Below are 18824 nucleotides of genomic sequence, written 5' to 3'. Positions count from 1 at the left end.
ATTAGATATGTTTATTTGTGGGTAATTAAGTTTTTAATAACACTGAGATTACAGGTGTGGATGGTTTAATGAACCTGGAGTCAGTGCATAGGGAATGTAATTGTTTCTGTCGAACACAACTTCCTAGCAAGGGTGAAGAAGTAATGAGCTTGCATTAAGATATATGAAACCTTCCACGTAGGTTGGCTGCGATAGCACTTCTATACCTGGAACAAGAGGAAGCGTTTTGGTGCCTTGTTGCCATTACTGAGTGTTTTATGACTCCAGACTATTACACAAAGAACCTGCTTGGGTCACAGGTAAGATAATTGTATGTTTGCTTATTCTTAATTGAACTACAACAATAAACTCCTGCTTGAGTTTGATTTAATTCTGTAGGTGGTGCAGTAATGAGAAAAGATTAAGCTTTTCTCAAACCCCCGTTTGTATTGTCTAGAATTTTCAAGAGGAACATCATGCATTTATGTAATTGTTCTGCTAATTGAAGAGACTGGACATTTATTAATACCTGAAAGAAATAAACCGAGCTAGGACTGTGAAAACAAGTTAGTAAGGGATTTCTCCAATATTATACACAGCAGTGAGTATGAAAGGTGAACTGCGGTTCTTTAGGATGAGAGCTGAGATGAGGTTGACAACAAATTAGCTATCCTGTTTACTGGAAACTGTAACTGCAGAGCATTTACCAGCAGTAATGACGTTAACAATAGTGCTGTGCTTACACACAGAATTTTGATAGCACTGCATGTGAACACCAGGAAGTTTGATAGTACAGGCATGTGTTTTCTACACACAGGTTTAGGGGACTCAAAGACAATACATTCTCAAATTCCACATGCAGGCTCAGCTGTGTGATGCTGGCTGTCATCTTCAAAGTTTGATGAAGGGGATGTCCCCACTAGACTCTGAATCAGTGTGGTGCTCTGATCAGATTGCTACCTACAATATCTATTCAGTTCATGCCAAGAAGCAGAAGAGGCACAAGACTGATCTTTAGGATTGAGTTATTTATGGAAAGGGAAACACAAACCCTACATATCAGATACAAAACAAGTCAATGTTTACAACACAGTCTGCATGTGGGTCATTTAAATGCTTTAACATGCCCTTGGTTTCCTCCACATCATGGATAAGTTAGGTTGGATGAAGCTCTGTGTGACCATCTATTAAACATGTGAAGAAGATATACTATTAACTGTGTGTATACCCTTCATGGCATGATTCTTCTACATTCTGAAGTTCCCTGATCTTCTCAAGGCTCAAACATCTAGAATGAATGACTAGCCACTCACAACCTTCTGGTAGAGAATTCCAAATAATCCCAACATTCTGAAATAAATTGTTTTAGTTTAGTAGTTCAGATAAAGTTATAATCGGCCTATGCAGTTGTATGAACATATCCCATAGCAATATCTGAACAGCAATGTTTCCTTCCATGCCCTAGCCATCGCCCTCACTGTAGCCCTTTATTAACAGCACTTCATTAGAAACTTGCTAACTTTTTTGCACTCCCAGGATGTGAAAGGTGCTTCATTTTAACATTAATACTCCATGATGTTACTTTCTTTACATCAGGTTGACCAGCGGGTGTTCAAGGACTTGCTGAGTGAGAAATTACCACGGTTACATGCACATTTTGAACAATACAAGGTGGATTTTTCACTCATCACATTTAACTGGTTCCTTGTGGTATTTGTGGACAGTGTTGTCAGTGACATCTTGTTCCGTATCTGGGATTCGTTCCTGTATGAAGGTCCAAAGGTACAGTAAAAAAATTCACCTCTTTGTAATGGGAACCTTTACAGTAATATCACAGTAAGGAGTTTGCTTTTTTCATTGGAATCTCTTTGATACAAGGGAAATATTGATGCCTAGTACACATCATAATTTATTTCATTGATTTTTGTTTTAAAACCCAATTTAGAAACTCCTGTCATTTCAATTTTGCTTGCAGTGTTTGACATCAGCAACACAAATTACCATTTTAATATTTGCCATTTTTCTGTGTCATGCACAGGTTATATTTCGATATGCACTTGCAGTCTTCAAATTTAAGGAGGATGAGTTTTTAAAGCTTCAGGATTATATGTCCATATTCAAGTATCTGAGATACTTCACTCGCACTATCCTTGATGCACGGTAAGCTCTATGATGGTCTCCTGAGCTGAACAATTTCATACCTTTCCATTTTAGATCCATCTTCTGAATATTTATCTGTTTATAAAGAGAGACTGATCTGATTTAACTGCAAGTTATTTAACTTTTCAGTTTTCATTTTCTTACTTTAACAAATCCAGCACCCTGTTGGCTCTGTAGTTTGTCTCTGGCTCCTGGGCCTGGTGCATTCTGTGTGGAGGTTACATGTTCTCCCTTTGACCATGTGGATTTCCTCAGGGTGTTCTAATTTTTTCCCCATGTCCCAAGACCTACAGGTTAGTAGGTTAATTGGAGACTGTAAATTCCTCCAGGTATGTAGGTGATGGGAAAGCTGAAGGGAATGTGGGGAGAATGAAATGGATGCTTGGTGATTGGCATGGAGTCTCTTTATGCTTAATGACTCTATCTCTACTAGAAGGTTTAAATTTGTTAGTCAGATTAGAAACTAAGGAAAGCCTGCTGCTGTTGAAAATTGGAACAAAATCTGAGATTACAGGTGTGCAAGAATCAGTTATGTACTTCAGTGAAGGACAGGCTGAGATTGCGTAGACTCTTGTGACTGAGTTGAAGAAAGCAAACAAGAGGGGGGTGAATGGAATGGATATATTTTATAGAAAATCTAGAAAGGAAAAATCTAGTGAGTAAAATATCCTACTATTGAGAGAATAAAAGGCCCTGGTGATAACGAATACAGCTGATTTTAAAACCCTCCAACTACAGAAGAATTCCAAACAGCGGATTGAATTTAATTCAAAAGCAAAATATGGCAGATCTGAAATCTAGACAGAAAATGCTAGGAGATTCCTAATATGTTTGGGCAAACATTTTATTCTGACCACACAAAGTCCTAGTTAGTATAAATAGTTTAAATAGTTATAGCCATTTAACTCAAGGTCATTTTGACCTTGGAAGAATTTCAGGATAGATATAGAAAATTCTAAATTATTTTAGTTAGTACTACCTGGAAGGTAGAAGACTATTGAGTAACCTGATCAAAAATTTAAAGGGAACTAGTGGGTATACACAAGCTTGGAACTATTTGATAATTAAATTTGGATGTGAATGACCGTGTATCAAGGAAATGATAACCAGTAACAATATACCATTTTAGTTGACACATTGGGTGTGATCTCAATAACGAAAAAAGTGTAAAGAACTAAGTGCCCTACTAGCTTAATTTCCCTGTGTTACGGCAGAAAAAAGTCTTGTGTTTATGAAAACCTTTCATGTCTTTGAGACATTAGCAACCAATGAAAGAATTTATGTTGTCACTGTGATAAAGAAAATAATGTAGCAAACAAATTGCACAGCAGGCTCTTCCAAACAGCAGTGATAATGACCAGTGGCCACGGTGATGGCAGGGCAGTCAGAGGACTTGCTTTTCATTTCAGTACTGTCACAGGTTCTGCTAAATCTCAGAGAAAGCAGCCAAAGCCTTGGTTTACAGTTTCATAAACACATACAACTTTGACAGTGCAGCACTCCATTGGTGCTACATTGAGTCTAGATTTTTTGTATCCAATTCTCAAGAGGGGATTGAAGTCACATGTTTCCTACTGAGATTGAGAATGCTATCTATTGAGTCATAGCTGTAAGATCAAGGAAGATATTGGCTAGTTAAGAGACTGATGAGTGGGTTGATTGAGGAAATATTGGACTGATGAGACTCATTTCCACTGGTGTTTATAGTCAACTGAAACATATGACTGGTCTGGACAAGGATGTGGAAAGGATATCTCTTCTTGTGGGTGAACTCTAAAAATAATGGGTTACTATTTGTGAGATGAGGGGACCTTTTTTGTTTCTCTTGGGTTTTGAGTCAGTATTTTTAAGGCAGAGGTAGCTAGATATTTGATAAGTAAGCAAGTGAATGTTATTGGGGTTGATAGGAATATAGAATTGAAATTAAAATCAGATCAGCCATGATCTTAATAAATGGAGAAGCAACTTGAGGAGCCACCTGTTCCTAATTTGCAAGTTCTTTCTGGCCCTACAAGCTATTCTGGTTTGTGAACAGGTGCCATTGCATGTTATGTGTATGTTCAAGATGAGCCACAGGCACTTTATCCCCTCCTGTATGTATTAGTTGCACGATTGTGATGAAGTCAAACCATTGTGTGTAATTTTCAATGAGCTGATGAGAGCAACGGGACAAAGGGAAGAAAAACTACCAGATCGTTTCTCATTGTATTTATTACCAGTATAATTGTTTTGTTTTCTAGAAAACTTACCTGCATCGCGTTTGCGGACATGAATCCCTTTCCAATGCGCCTGATCCAGAGTCGCCGAGCTTTCCACTTGGAGAAAGTGCGCCTGGAGTTGAGTGAATTGGAAGTAATACGCCAGGATTTTCTTCGGGAACGTGAAACTGCAACACCTGACAGGAGAGATGTCATCAGTGATGATGATGAGGACACCTAGTTGCACATTCAGGCTTGCCGTAAGAACTCGGGACTAGTTAAAGAACTAGGAACATGAGGAAAGCTTGCTTTCCACTTAGATTTGCCATGTTTGAGTCCCGAGGTTACTCAGCAGCTAAATCTGTCTGCTGCTGTTAATAATATATTTTTAAAAAATAGTTCCCTGGTTCTCAGCTGGGCCAGAAGATGGGCAGCTTTGCAAGAAAATGCAGAGAAAATCTTTCTCATCCCATCTTATAAGCAAACCCACCTTTTGGCTCCCATTTCTTTAGCCATTTATCAGGACTCCACTTTCTATTGAATGTTATTTGGAGGTAGTTGCTCTTTCAAATTTAAAAGATTGATGAGTGTTTCTTCTAAAGTTTAATCATGTCGATGCTCATGAAGAAATATGCTGGGTGTATTTCTCTTTAATTCCACACATTGAAAGACTGTTTCAAACTCACGGTGCAAATGTGTCAGGTACGCACTTAAAACACTGTGCTGGCTTTGTGCTCTTTGTGATAGCAAAGAAATGTATGTTTTAGTTATTCACTCGTGGGACCAATCTTAAAGTTCTGACAGCAAGTGTTATTTGGAAATCTTGTTCAGTGTGGCTTTCATCTGTAGTTCTTTGTGTTTTACATGTCTATATTTTGGGAAGCAGGCTTCCTTAACCAAAAACAAAGGGTTTGGGAGAGAGGAGTGCCTTAAAATCTCTAAACATGATGTGATGTCCCTTTAAATGATGAGAAAAGGGAATCTGGGCTCTTTGATTTATTTTAGTCATCCTTGCTGAGACTATCATTTCACTACAATATTATGTATTGAAAATCTGGTTGATAAATCTTGGTTTAAGCTTTGTTTCCAATAAGGATATTCAGCCGAAGTATGATTATATGTTTACATTCAGAATGAACTTGCTGTACAGTGATAAGGAATAGCAATTAGCCCACTCAACTTTATTAGGAACTTGAATTATTCTGGTTTTTTTTGCTTATTTTGTACAGAATGTCATTTGCATGTGTGCATCTTCTGATACAATCTATTGAAAATAGTCTCCTCAGATAATAGAACCTGAATTTGATTTATCTTAAGGACTTAAATGGTAACTAGTAGTTAATAATCTATCTTCCAATGACATGAAGATGTGTAGAGGGACCAAGGTTGATTTGAATTATTTTTGTTTTGAAGTTTCATTTGCTCATACCTGTCAATGTCTATTTGAATACAAGGTTGGAAGAATGCAACTGCATCACAGAACCTCTTGAGTGCACTTTGTTCCTTGTTGTCCTTAAAGAGTTGAGCTACGGTATACGGTTATACAGTACTATACAGTTCTCTGACTTGAAATATGATCCTCACAATTTTTTTAGTTTAGGATGATCACATGTAATGGGGTTAACGATAGTAGCCATTTTGATATATCTTGAGCAACTAGGCTCTGTCAGCTGAGTTATTGTGGATTCTTTCCATATGCACAGTTCTGAGTCTTATGTATCTATGTATGTTATATATCTGTATAACCAGCACCTAAAGAAAGCAAGATATAAAAGTAATGTTGTACACAGAGCGGTAACTTTTATTTTTGTGACAGTAAAATGATTCATTGCAGTTATTCTCAACATGTTAAAGGAAGATCACCATTTTGTTTTGTCTGTTTTCTTGTGAAGCTTTACTATTCTGAAGATTAAAAGTATTTTACTAGCATTAAGTGCCTTTAGAAATTTTCAGAGTTTAGAAAATGCTGCAATTAGTAAAGAAGTCAGAAACCAGGGGAAATGGATTTAATCATCAGTAGAAGGATTAAATTTGCAACAGAACTTTTCTTTCTGGACTTCAGTATCTTGACAAGGGATCTCTGAAGCAATTAGCTTTGGTCCTTGTCATAGACTGTGTCCCCGGCCACTTTTCTCTTTATAGCCCTTTCAAGTTGAGCCAGACTTTTCACAATCATTATGTTGTGTTTGACCATGAGATGAGCTTCTGCCAATGTATTTACTCAATCATCAGCATTCCCCTGCTCCATATCTGTTACCTTCAAACTTAACTCTTCAAATAATCTTCCAGCTACTGTAAATGATTTCAGTCAAAATACTGCCTGTACTTTTTTACTTCTCCAATGCTCAATCACCCATTGTGATTATTGACTTTCTGTTAATTTCTTCCCTTGTTTTCCTTGTTCTCAAAACTATAAAACACTGGCTACACCACAGGAAGAGGCCATTTGACCTACAGTGTCTGTGCTGGCTCTTTTCCAGAGCAATTTGTTCTTTCTATCCCAGCCCCTTTTCTGTAGTCTTTCAAATTATTCCTTACCAAGAAGGCCACAACAGAACATGCCTCCACTACACTGTCTGGCTGAGCATTTTGGATTCCAAATGCAAACAATGTAAAATATTTTCCCCTGTAACTCTTGGTTCTCTTCCCCTCTATTTTGTTTCCATGTGAATCTTTTACAGTCCAGCTTACAGTATGGTCTTTGACCTGAGATGCACTTTCCAGAGATTCTGCCTAATCTATGTTTCTACTGCTTCCTGTTTGGTTCTGATTTTCAGCATCTACCCTTTTTGATTTCATGTTTTTCTTTTCTGACAAGTTTCGGTTAATTTTTGCAAGTAGTAATTGCAGCCTGTTTAAGGCAAATCAATTCTATTCAATATACACGAAATGGTGGAGGAACTTAGCAGGTCAGGCTGCATCTATGGAAATGAATAAACAGTCGACATTTTGGATCGAGACCCTTCGTCGGGACTGATTAGTTCTATTTTCTGGATTTAAGCAAAGTGTACAGCAAGTGTGTTGTAAGTACTGGCTAAATGTTCAGATCAAATGGTAGACTAGCATATGGCTGAAGCAACCATATATTAACAAGTTTTGCTAGTTTGATCTGCCTGTTATTCAATGGGTTGATATGTACATTTTAACATCTACCACCAGAACAAGAAACATTCAGATCAAACACTTGCCCCTGCTGTTTTTGACCCATTCATTTGTCGTATAGGTGAATTAAAGTTTCAACAGGAAACACTACAAATACAAGTTCCCCACCGCTGGTGTTGATGAATCAGCTTCTATTTACTCAAGTCATTTGTCCCATTGAGACACTTTGCAATAACACTCCACCCTGCACCTGACTAATCTGTTGAATCGAGCAACTGAGCACCAAACAATCAGTTTTAAACATTGGCATGAAATTGGTTTTAAAGTAGCGAGGGGGGAGGTGTCAAAGGGATGGATGAGGCAAAGGAAAATCTCTGAGTAGATCCTTGGTTGCTATGGGGATAAGCTGTAGCTGAGGCCATCTGGTGGACGGGTTAATAGTGACAGAGAGAGAGAACAAGTTCAGAACACAAAAATAGGAATGTCAATGTCATTAAGTGGCGGGTCTCTGGGACATACCTAGCAGGTCAGGGTGTGGTGGTAGAGACAGCATGAGAACAGGCCCTTCATCCTGATTCATTCACGCTGAATGAGATTCCTATCTGTACTAATCCCATTTCCCTGCACTTGACCAATGACAGTCATCCCTTCCCAACCATGTACCTGCCCAAATACTTTTCCAAATGCTATAATTCTACCTGCCTGTGCCACCTCCTCTTGTTTCAAACCATGCTGTGGAAAAACTTGCCTCTCAGATTTCCTTTAAATATTTCCCTTCACCTTAAGTCTTATTTCCTCCAGTTTTAGACTACCCTATCCTTGGAAAAAATACTGACTTCTCACCATATCGCTGCCCTCTATGTATGTACCTATGAACCTCTGTGGTCATTCATCAGCTTCTTGCACTCCAGGTAGAATCCCAGTATATCTAATGTCTCCTTGTAACTGAAGTCCTCCATTCCAGGAAACATACTGGTGAAATTCCTCTGCACTCACTTTAGTGTTATCACTACCGTTCTATAGTGTGGTAACTGTGTGACCTACCCCATGTTGACACAACTTTTACCCTCAATACCCTGGCTCTGAACAGCTTTGCCACCACATTATCCACTGTGTCACCATCTTCAGAGAGCTATGAACTTGCACCCCAAGGAACCTGCCAGAAATACTCAACAAGACAGGCAGAGAGGAATGTCGATGAAGGTTTCAAGGCACCTGGAATACTTCCATCAGGTGCCCTTTGCCCTTTTTGCCACAACAGATTTTAGTTTGATCTTGTTTACTCACACTCCAGTTTTCTATATACAATAAAGTCACAGAGCTATAACAATAAAATTTATTCCTGAAAAGTCCAAGTGATCTGAATGAACGTCTTACGTTATCCTTGTGGAACTTATTAGATCTAAACTTTTAAAGAGCAAACACGAGGAAATCTGCAGATGCTGGAAATTCAAACAACACACACAAAATGCTGGTGGAACACAGCAGGCCAGGCTGCATCTATAAGGAGAAGCACTGTCGACGTTTCGGGCTGAGACCCTTCATCAGGACTGACTGTAAGGAAAGATAGTAAGAGATTTGAAAGTAGTGGGGGGAGGGAGAAATGCGAAATGATAGGAGAAGACTGGAGAGGGTGGGATGAAGCTAAGAGCTGGAAAGGTGATTGGCGAAAGTGATACAGAGCTGGAGAAGGGAAAGGATCATGGGACGGGAAGCCTCGGGAGAAAGAAAGAGGGGGGGGAAGCACCAGAGGGAGATGGAGAACAGGCAAACAACTAAATATGTCAGGGATGGGGTAAGAAGGGGAGGAGGGGCATTAACGGAAGTTAGAGAAGTCAATGTTCATGCCATCAGGTTGGAGGCTACCCAGCTGGTATATGAGGTGGTGTTCCTCCAACCTGAGTTTGGATTCATTTTGACAGTAGAGGAGGCCATGGATAGACATACCAGAATGGGACGTGGAATTAAAATGTGTGGCTACTGGGAGATCCTGCTTTCTCTAGCGGACCGAGCGTTGGTGACCATTTTAATGAAGAAGACGATTAATATTTGATAGCATTAAAAGTGGAGATTGCTGACAGCTTATGTTCCACTTCTTCTTGAGCCCACCATGCAGCCACATATTCGAGGTGCCACCAGGAGTCAGTGGCTTAATACTGAAAAAGGAATAAAATTTATTACCTATAAAAACATTTTATAAAATTCCTAGTTTCTACATGCTTTAGCATGGGACTGAAGCAATTACTACTTGGGAGTATTGATGGTGAATGAATGTCTTCATCTACTTCATGTTTGTTACTCATGTAGTGGAATGAATGAACCAATGCTTCACTTGGGCCACTGGAGTAAGTATTTCGGGGCAATTGTGATTCATGCTCACCATGGGGGTGTCTAAAGCAGAGTTAAATGGGTGGGTGGGCTGTGTGTGGGTTTGAGGAGAAAATTGATCATGAATATTCACCATAAGTGAATTTATGGATATTTTTCATACAAATGCTTTTTGTTAAATATTTGGTATTTCAGTTATTTGTATGAACAATATTCCGTGTAGTTGACAGTGTCATCATGATTACTGTAAAACAGAAGTCACATTATTTCCATTAAGAAGTCCCAGGGAGGTGAACTTTCCATGAAATACAGAAGGAATCCAAACATCTATAAGTAATAGATGCTCAAGGCAGATTATACTACCCTTCCAAAGATATGATTCAAAACTATAATGGCAGTTTCACCTTGTCACTGTCCTTCTCGGCCTGTGACATTTTACATGCAGCTCCACTGACACGTATCAGTAGAATACTAATTTCCACTTTCAGCAACTTAGTCCCTATTCCTGTGGAAAGTCTTGTATTTCCAAACCATCTTCATCGGTGTCAGGGCATCCCAATGTGTTTACAATCAACCAAGTGCTCTAAATGGGTATTACATACAGATTCTGAGAAACACAGCACCCAATTTGTGAAAAGCACGCTCTCATGTCCAAGTAATCGGAACTGGTTGAGGAATAAATATTGGCATTGAGTATGAATGTAAAGAATGAAAAGGCATTGAATGGCTTCTTGTAATTTTTTAAACTATTAATCAATAGGTTCAATATTCAATAGATACATTTAATGTCAGAGAAATATACAATATAGATCCTGAAATTCTTTTTCTTTGCAAACGTCCATGAATACAGAGGAGTGGCCCAAAGAATGAATGACTGTTAAACGTTAGAACCCCAAGGCCCCTCTCACGCACAAGCAGCAGCGAGGCAGTGACCCCATCCCACACCCAAAATAAAGTTTATTTTGATTTTAAAAATACTACCATCCAACTCGATACATAATTTCACCCCAATGCCTCTTACAGTACCAAGCCCCAGGTTATAGTAATCCAACCGTGACATTACCTGACTGGAAGGGAAGGGAAGACACTTGTGTAGTGTCATTCCATGTCCCAAAATACTGAACTTTAAGTAATTTTGGAATGTAGTTACTGTTGTAGGTTGAATGGGGTTCCAATAGGGACTCTACAAGATCCCACAAAGGAAAATATCGCAGTATTCATTTTATGATGCTGGGTGAGGAATACACGGAAAGATTCCATGGTGCCATTGAATCTTGGTTTCTATATTTCCATATGTCATAGGAAGCCAGTTCAGTTCATTAACTCTGTGCCAGCTCACATTAGTACCAACCCCACACATTTTCCCCATAATCTTTTCTCCAAACATTCCCAACTCCCATCAAACCCTACTGCTCACCTCCACGCTTCACAGAGTCCAATTAACCCACACGTTTAGGGGAATGTAGGAGGAAACCTTTCCTGCACAGTCACGGAGCATGCATACTCCACAGAAACACCACTAGAGGTCAGTATTGAGCCAGGCTCACTGGAACTGACGCGGCAGCTTTGCCAGCTGTGTTACTGCCCATTTGCCATCAATATCTCATCTGAAAGACGGCAGCTGCACCACTCCACCAGCCCTGGACTGTGTACGCACCCTATTTGTCATCCAAGCCTCTGAAGTAGCATAGTCACAAACGTATAACCTAACACAGGTAACTCTATTATAGTCACTGAACCAAGACTGACACAGTAACCAAAATGACAGAATAACATAAAGTGAAATAGTCAGATCACTTGTCATCAATAGACAGACATGCTGCATTACCTACTGAATGTTTTTTCTGATAAATTGTAAGCACAGTATTTATGCTATCTATAATATTAAAATTTAAGTCCTTGTACAGAAAACTTTGTTTCTACCCTCACCCCACCCCCCACACTCACACACACTTGAGTCAGGGATTTCCAATCAATGGAAACTGTACATAAACATTACTGTGGTGACACTCAAATCTGGAAATATGGCACCTTAGTTCTGTACGATCCAGTTCAATCCCACACTGCTCCTCAGATGTACTGCTTTTAAACCCAGATACTGTCACGGAAACTGTAATAAATTGAAGTGAATCAGTCAGTCCATCATGTCCAAGGGGACTATAGCAGAGTAACCCCTTCTGTCTTTTGCCTAATAGTCATGCAAGTCCTTTACTTCAGATAATTTCTTATTGCAGGCCAGAATCCAGTCTACTTCCATCACTTTCTCCAAATCATACTTGCTGAATGACAAAACAATTTCCTCACCTCACCTTCAGTCCTTTTGCCAATCATTCAAATCCACAAAACCAATTGAAAAGTTTTCCTTCCTTCGCTTTGTCCAAATTCTTCATGACTTTTATGCTGCTTTCAAATTTATCTTATCTGTTTCACTGCTCTAACAAGAAATTACAGTTTTCCCAGCCCATCCTCATTCTTTGGACTTTCTTGGTACCTCTCTCAAACTTTCATCTCCTTTCATAAAGTATAAATGTCTAGAATAAAATTCTTCTGTTGTTCTCTAACCCTATCATCATCAACTTCACTGTACATTGTGTTGTATGATGTGACCAACCATGGTCTATAAGCATGATTGCTCTTGGCAAATTTTTCTCCAGAAGTGGTTTGCCATTGCCTTCTTCTAGGCAGTGTCTTTACAAGTCAGGCGACCCCCGCCATAATCAATACTCCTCAGAGACTGTCTGCCTGGTGTCAGTGGTCACATTACCAGGGCTTGTGACATGCACTGGCTGCTCATCCATATCTGCTCCCATGGCTTCACATGACCCTGATCGGGGAGCTAAGCAGGGTGACCTGTAGGCTAGTGGAGGGAAGGAGCACCTCACACCTCCTTTGGTAGAGATCTATCTAGACCCCATCATCCAAGTCATTTTCTATACCTGTATTTATAAAGTCCAGGATCTGTGCCATTTTAATAGCTTAGAAAGTCTGTCCTATAATAACTGTTATAAATTAATCTCTCAGCACCTCCTTTCCCTTTAGAAATGCATCATTTAGATCATAGGTGTCAAACACAAGGCTCGCGGGCCATATCCGGCCCGGCGTACAATTATATCCGGCCCGCGAGATCATTTTAGATAGATCTATTATTTTAATTATTAATGGCCCAGCGATATGAAGCGCTGATAACACACAAACTACAGATCCCATAATGCAGCGCAACAGCTGCCGATAGGCTACCCGGGAACATTCCCGCGTCAAGCGTCTGTTGCTGTATACAACGCTATTCTGAAGTCAAAGCTGACCCCTAACAATGGCGAAGAGAAAAGTTGATTCGGAAAAAAAGTCTTTCAAAACCAATGAGTATATGTTTACTGACATTGCCAGTAAACCCGTGTGTCTTATTTGTGGAGCTAATGTGGCTGACATAACAACACATCTCAGCGTCTTAAACCTTCAGCTCCAGGGACGTGACCGCATGATCACTGACATGTATGATGCAGTGAAGGCATTTCAAGTGAAGCTGCTCTTATGGGAGACACAAATGCACCAGTGCAACTTGCCTCATTTTCCCTGTTGCCAAGTAATGTTGAACCAGGTCGGCGCAATGATGTTCCCAAATGCGCACTTTGCTGATAAACTGAGCACACTTCGCACTGAGTTCGCACGGCGCTTTGGTGACTTTGAAGCACAAAAAATTAATTTTGAGCTGCTTCGCAACCCATTTGCCGTCGATGTGGAAACTGCACCTGTACAGATTCAGATGGAGCTGATAGAGCTGCAGTGTAATGGGACACTAAAGGCAAAGTACGACACTGCAGGGCCCGTACAGTTTATTCGCTCCATTCCTGAAGCAATGCCTCAGCTCCGTCTACATGCGGCTCGAACCTTGTGCATGTTTGGTAGCACATATCTGTGTAAGAAGCTTTTCTCAGTGATGAAGATTAACAAAACATCACACAGGAGTCATCTCACTGATGAACACCTGCAGTCCATCATGAGAATCTCCACAACACAGAACCTTACACCAAACCTAAACAAACTTATTGCCAAGAAAAGATGCCAAGCATCCAGCTCTGACAAAACGGCATAACAGCAAAGAAAACTGAGTGTTTTGATTTGTTGTTGTTTTAACTTTTGCTGAAAAGCACAAATTTTATTTATATTTTCAGGGTTTTTTTGCAGCATGCTCATATTTCTAACTTGTATAATACTGACAGGAGATATTTTTATGGAGAGCAAAATATTTAAGTTATTTAAAGTTTTAGTTTATTTTTTCTGGAATAATATTCCTGTCTGTTTTTATTCATATTTATGTTCAAAAAATGTTTAGTTTTAGTGTGTTCAATAAATGTTTATCCTGTTCGGCCCGCGACCTAAAGTGTGCTTTGAGTTTTGGCCCCATGTGCAATTGAGTTCGACACCTCTGATTTAGATGATATTGCTGCCCTTAATTATTCCTACCAAATAAGACCCCTTTTCAGTTCTGTGTGAAATTTTATCAGCTGTTTGTCTACAAATTCCACTAGCTCATGTCCTTGTGAAGCCTGTTGCTATCCTCGTCACTGCTTACCAGAAGTTTTGTGCCATCTGCAAATATTGACATTACATGCCAAATACCCACATCACTAACCGGAATTAAAAAAATAATAACCTCATCCCAATCCCTTCCCCCATTCCCAAATCACTATTCTCTGCTTCCTGTTCTTTAGCTAACTTTACTTGCAATTCCTCATTTTATTCCATGGGTTTGACTCCGTGGTTAAGAAGGCATACGGTGCATGGGCCTTCATCAATCGTGAGATTGAGTTTAGGAGCCAAGAGGTAATGTTGCAGTTATATAGGACCCTGGTCGGACCCCACTTAGAGTACTGTGCTCAATTCTGGTCGCCTCACTACAGGAAGGACATGGAAACCATAGAAAGGGGGCAGAGGAAATTTACAAGGATATTGCCTGGATTGGGGAGCATGCCTTATGAGAATAGGTTGAGTGAACTCGGACATTTTCCTTGGACTGACAGAGGAGGAGAGGTGACCTGATGGAGGTGTACAAGATAATGAGAGGCATTGACTGTGTGGATAGTCAGAGGCTTTTTCCCCAGGGCTGAAATGGCTAGCACGAGAGGGCATAGTTTTAAGGTGCTTGGAAGCAGGTATAGAGATGTCAGGGTTAAGTTTGTTTACGCAGTGGTGAGTGCATGGAATGGCTGCCGGCAGTGGTGGTGGAGGTGGAAACGATAGGGTCTTTTAAGAGACTCCTGGATGGCTACATGGAACTTAGAAAAATAGAGGGCTATGGGTAAACCTAGGTATTTCTAAGGTAAGTACATGTTCAGCACAGCTTTGCGGGCTGAAAGGCCTGTATTGTGCTGTATGTTTTCTGTTTCTCTGTTGCCAGGCATTGAAGACCTGAGTGACAGAGAAAGAGAATTTCATTCCTTGGAACATCAGACTCAGATGGTGACTTTATAGTGGTATACAAAATCATGAGGGGCATAGATAGGATGAATGGAAGCAGTCTTTTGTACTGGGAAAGAGAATGAAAAAAATTAGGTGGTGTAGGCTTCAGATGATAGGGGAAAAGTTTAAAAGGGATGACAGGCAACTTACATATGGAATGAGCTGCGTGAGGCAGGACAAGAACAGTATTTAAAAGATTCTATGACAGGTACGTGGATAGAAAAGGTTTAGAGCAGGGGTTCCCCACCTTTTTTTATGCCATGGACCACAGGTTGGGAACCCGTAGAGGAATACGAGATAAACAGGGGTAAATTGGACAAGTTTATAAAGTCATCTAGGTTGGCACGGGGGATGTTGGTTCTATGTTGTATGACGATGAGACAGCAGCTCCACTAGCTGCCCCACTGTGCTGCCCCATTTGTCCAAAGCCTACTTGCTTTGTGTTTTTCATTCTGATGAAGGGTCTTTGACCTGAAACATTAACTTTGCTTCTATTTCCATTGATATGGCCTGACCTGTTGATATTTGAGGTCTGCATTTTTTTCACTTTTTTATTTAGGGTTACCAGCTTTTTTAGTATTTTCAATTCCCTTTCTCCATCCTCGATAAATTTAAGCTCATCATAAACTGAAATGAAATTAAATCTCATTTATATACATATTTCCACAATTATACAGAAGTATTAAAATAAATAAAAAGTTACTCTCTTCATACAACAATCTCCCCACTTTGGGAAAATATTACCCCAATTGTTTAAAGCAGCATGTTCCACTCACTTAAAGATAAGGTCATCAACATCTGTTAATGTAGCTCCAATACTTTGGAGCAAAACGTGGATAGACTGGAGTCGTGCTGCCTCTTGCTTTCCTTTAATAGACTCCTCTCCCCCCGAGTCCAAAGAAGATGTCAGAGGTGAGTTTTCTACACAGAGAGTGGTGAGAGCATGGAATGGGCTGCTGGAGGCAGAAACGATAGGGTCTTTTAAGAGACTCCTGGATGGATACATGGAGCTTTAAAAAATAAAGGGCTATGGGTAAGCCTAGGTAGTTCTAAAGTACGGATATGTTCAGCACAGTTTTGTGGGCCGAAGGCCCTGTATTGTGTTGTAGGTTTTCTATGTTTCTACACACCCAAGTAACCATTAACTACCTTGGATTATCAATTCTACCACTTTTTCTAGCATTTGGCTAACATTGGTATTTCTAGTTGTCTCACATCACACTAGGTTCAATTGATTAAAGGCAGAAGCTTAAAGCTTGCAACTCCTCATTCCATCATTCCTTTAGTAACTTACGGTGCAGATCCATTTCTGCTGATTTACTTACTTAAGCTTCCAGTTTAAGATTATGAACCTGCCCTGTTTTTCAACTACTCCCTCCTGTACCTGACTTTCCATGTGACGATGGGAGATTGACTAATTCCTCTAGAATGTAACAGAAGTGGGGGTTTCGCCTGTGCATCGTTATCCTGAACTAATCTATATCTCTAGAACCTTTTCATCTTCAAGAATCTGCCAAGTATTGTCTAGAATGCATTCAGCAAACCAACTTCCGCAGCCCATTTGAATAGAGAACTGGAAAGATTCACAGCACTCTGGGTGAAGAAATTTCGACCCTGAATCAATCTTAGCTCTTTTTCTGACAGCAAGACCCCTAGTTCTGGATACACCCCACCCCACCCCTGCCATCGGAGTACAATAACCCTGCATCTTCCCTATCAATCCTAATACAAAAGTTATACCTTTTAATGAGATGACTTCTCATTTTATGAACTTCAGTATGAGCCAAGCCTGCTCAAACTGTTCTTATAGGCCCAGTTTCCTAATTTGAGGATTCAACCTGGAACTTCTCATGCCCTTCCTTTCAGACTCGCCTTTACTTCGTCTGACCACATCTCTTTGAAGATCGTCTGCATACTGATACAAACCACACTGATATCCTGTTTAATATCATTGGTAAACTTGGATAATTAACACTGTCAAAAAGGACAGAGACCAACACAGCATCTAACTAGTCGAAAGGACTTGCTCAGCTCTATCTGTTGCGAATCTCAGTCCAGGACACCAACTATCTCCAGTCCAAGTGTTCTATTTTTATTTAGTCCCCTCATGTTAAGGACATGGGTTGAGGGTGAAGGGGGAAAAGTTTAAAGGGAACATTAGGGGAGGGTTCTTCACACAGAGAGTGGTGGGAGTGTGGAATGAGCTGCCAGATGAAGTGGTGAATGTGGGCTCATTTTTAACATTTAAGAAAAACTTGGACAGGTACATGGATGAGAGGGGTATGGAGGGATTTGGTCCAGGTGCAGGTCAGTGGGACTAGGCAGAAAAATGGTTTGGCACAACCAAGAAGGGCCAAAAGGCCTGTTTCTGTGCTGTAATGTTCTGTGGTTCGATGTGCCATGTAATTGAAACTCTTCTGCAATCCAAATACACCACATCCACTGGTTTCCCTTATCTATGTTGAAAGAACTTTTAACAGATTTTCCAAATACAGTTTATCTTTGATAAATCCATATTGACTTTGCCAAATCCTTCTATTATTTGCTCCCTTGGCACTGGGGCACGATTGTCAGTGCTGTCACCACACAGTTCCAATGAGCAGCACTCACGTTTGACCTCCAGTGCTGTCTGTGTGGAGTTTGCACGTTCTCTCTGTGACGTGGATTTCCACAGCTCATGTGCTGATAGATTATTTAACTCCTGATAATTACCTTCTATGTAGGTGGATGACAGGAGAAACCAGACTGAGGCGAACACCCTGAGAAGCAGGCTACTTATTTTATAAAGAACAATGAGATAAGAAATCATTTATTCTAGTATTTCCCTTCTGATGTTACGCTGCTTGATAGGCAGTATAGAATCTTGCTTTCTGCCTTTTGTTTTTAAACAATGGAATCACATTTGCTACCTTCCAATCTACGGAAATCATTACAGAATTGCTGAAATATTGTAAGGTGGCAACAAGTTCATCCGCTTTCTCCATAGGACCTTTTCCGTGGCCTCAATACAGGTCATTTTGGGATTTATTTGCTTTGAGTCCCATTTATTTCTTAAGTGCTTTTTCTCACTAAAGCTGATTTCATTCAGCTTCCGGTTCTCTCCAGGCAGATTGTTCCCCATTCCTTCCAAGAGGCATTTTGACTTTGAGGAGACAGAGAAAAAATATTTTCTCTCAATGTCACTATTCCCCAATATTTTTCCTCCTGGCTCAGTCTTATGGACTGGGAGACACGTAAAGCTTTGCTAATCTTCACTTTTCATTGAGTCTGGTTTTGTCTGTCTCACTTGTGTGCTACCTTCCCCCATCAATTCTTTGATCCTTTTGAGGACATATTGAGTTTTTCTAATTCTCAGGTTTATTGTCCTTAATGATCCCATTTTTAGCCTTTTTGTTTCCCCTAATATTATCTTTGACACCTTTTGTTGGCCACTACTAGTTCACTTTTCCCTCTGGATTTTGATTCATATGGCAAGGTATGAGTTAAATCCTTCAAGTACCTTTCAGTACAGGTTCCCAATTCGTGCCTCAATTAGACTATGTATCAATGTTTTCCATTTGCACCGTATCAAAAATGATCTATTTCTCATTTGTTCACCAT

General features: G+C 40.0%; 1 protein-coding gene and 1 long non-coding RNA gene across 2 annotated transcripts in view; one reads left to right on the top strand and one right to left on the bottom strand.

Moving 5' to 3' along the window:
• tbc1d2b (TBC1 domain family, member 2B) overlaps positions 1–6199 on the top strand; it is a 103420-nt gene extending 97221 nt beyond the window's left edge. The window contains exons 10-13 of the mRNA XM_073024873.1: positions 182–299; positions 1576–1761; positions 2018–2139; positions 4380–6199. Of these exons, the coding sequence (XP_072880974.1) occupies positions 182–299; positions 1576–1761; positions 2018–2139; positions 4380–4578 (625 nt within the window). The 3' untranslated portion in view covers positions 4579–6199. The remainder of the gene's footprint in view (positions 1–181; positions 300–1575; positions 1762–2017; positions 2140–4379) is intronic.
• Positions 1–18824, bottom strand: part of LOC140714107 (uncharacterized) — a 56892-nt gene that overhangs the window by 35838 nt on the left and 2230 nt on the right. The window contains exon 2 of the long non-coding RNA XR_012095831.1: positions 4389–4534. This is a non-coding gene — a long non-coding RNA (uncharacterized lncRNA). The remainder of the gene's footprint in view (positions 1–4388; positions 4535–18824) is intronic.

This window comes from Hemitrygon akajei, chromosome 21 (genome assembly GCF_048418815.1).
Source record: "Hemitrygon akajei chromosome 21, sHemAka1.3, whole genome shotgun sequence".
NCBI lineage: Eukaryota > Metazoa > Chordata > Chondrichthyes > Myliobatiformes > Dasyatidae > Hemitrygon > Hemitrygon akajei.
Note: the sequence above shows the minus strand (reverse complement) of the source record. Positions and strands in the feature narration are given on the sequence as shown.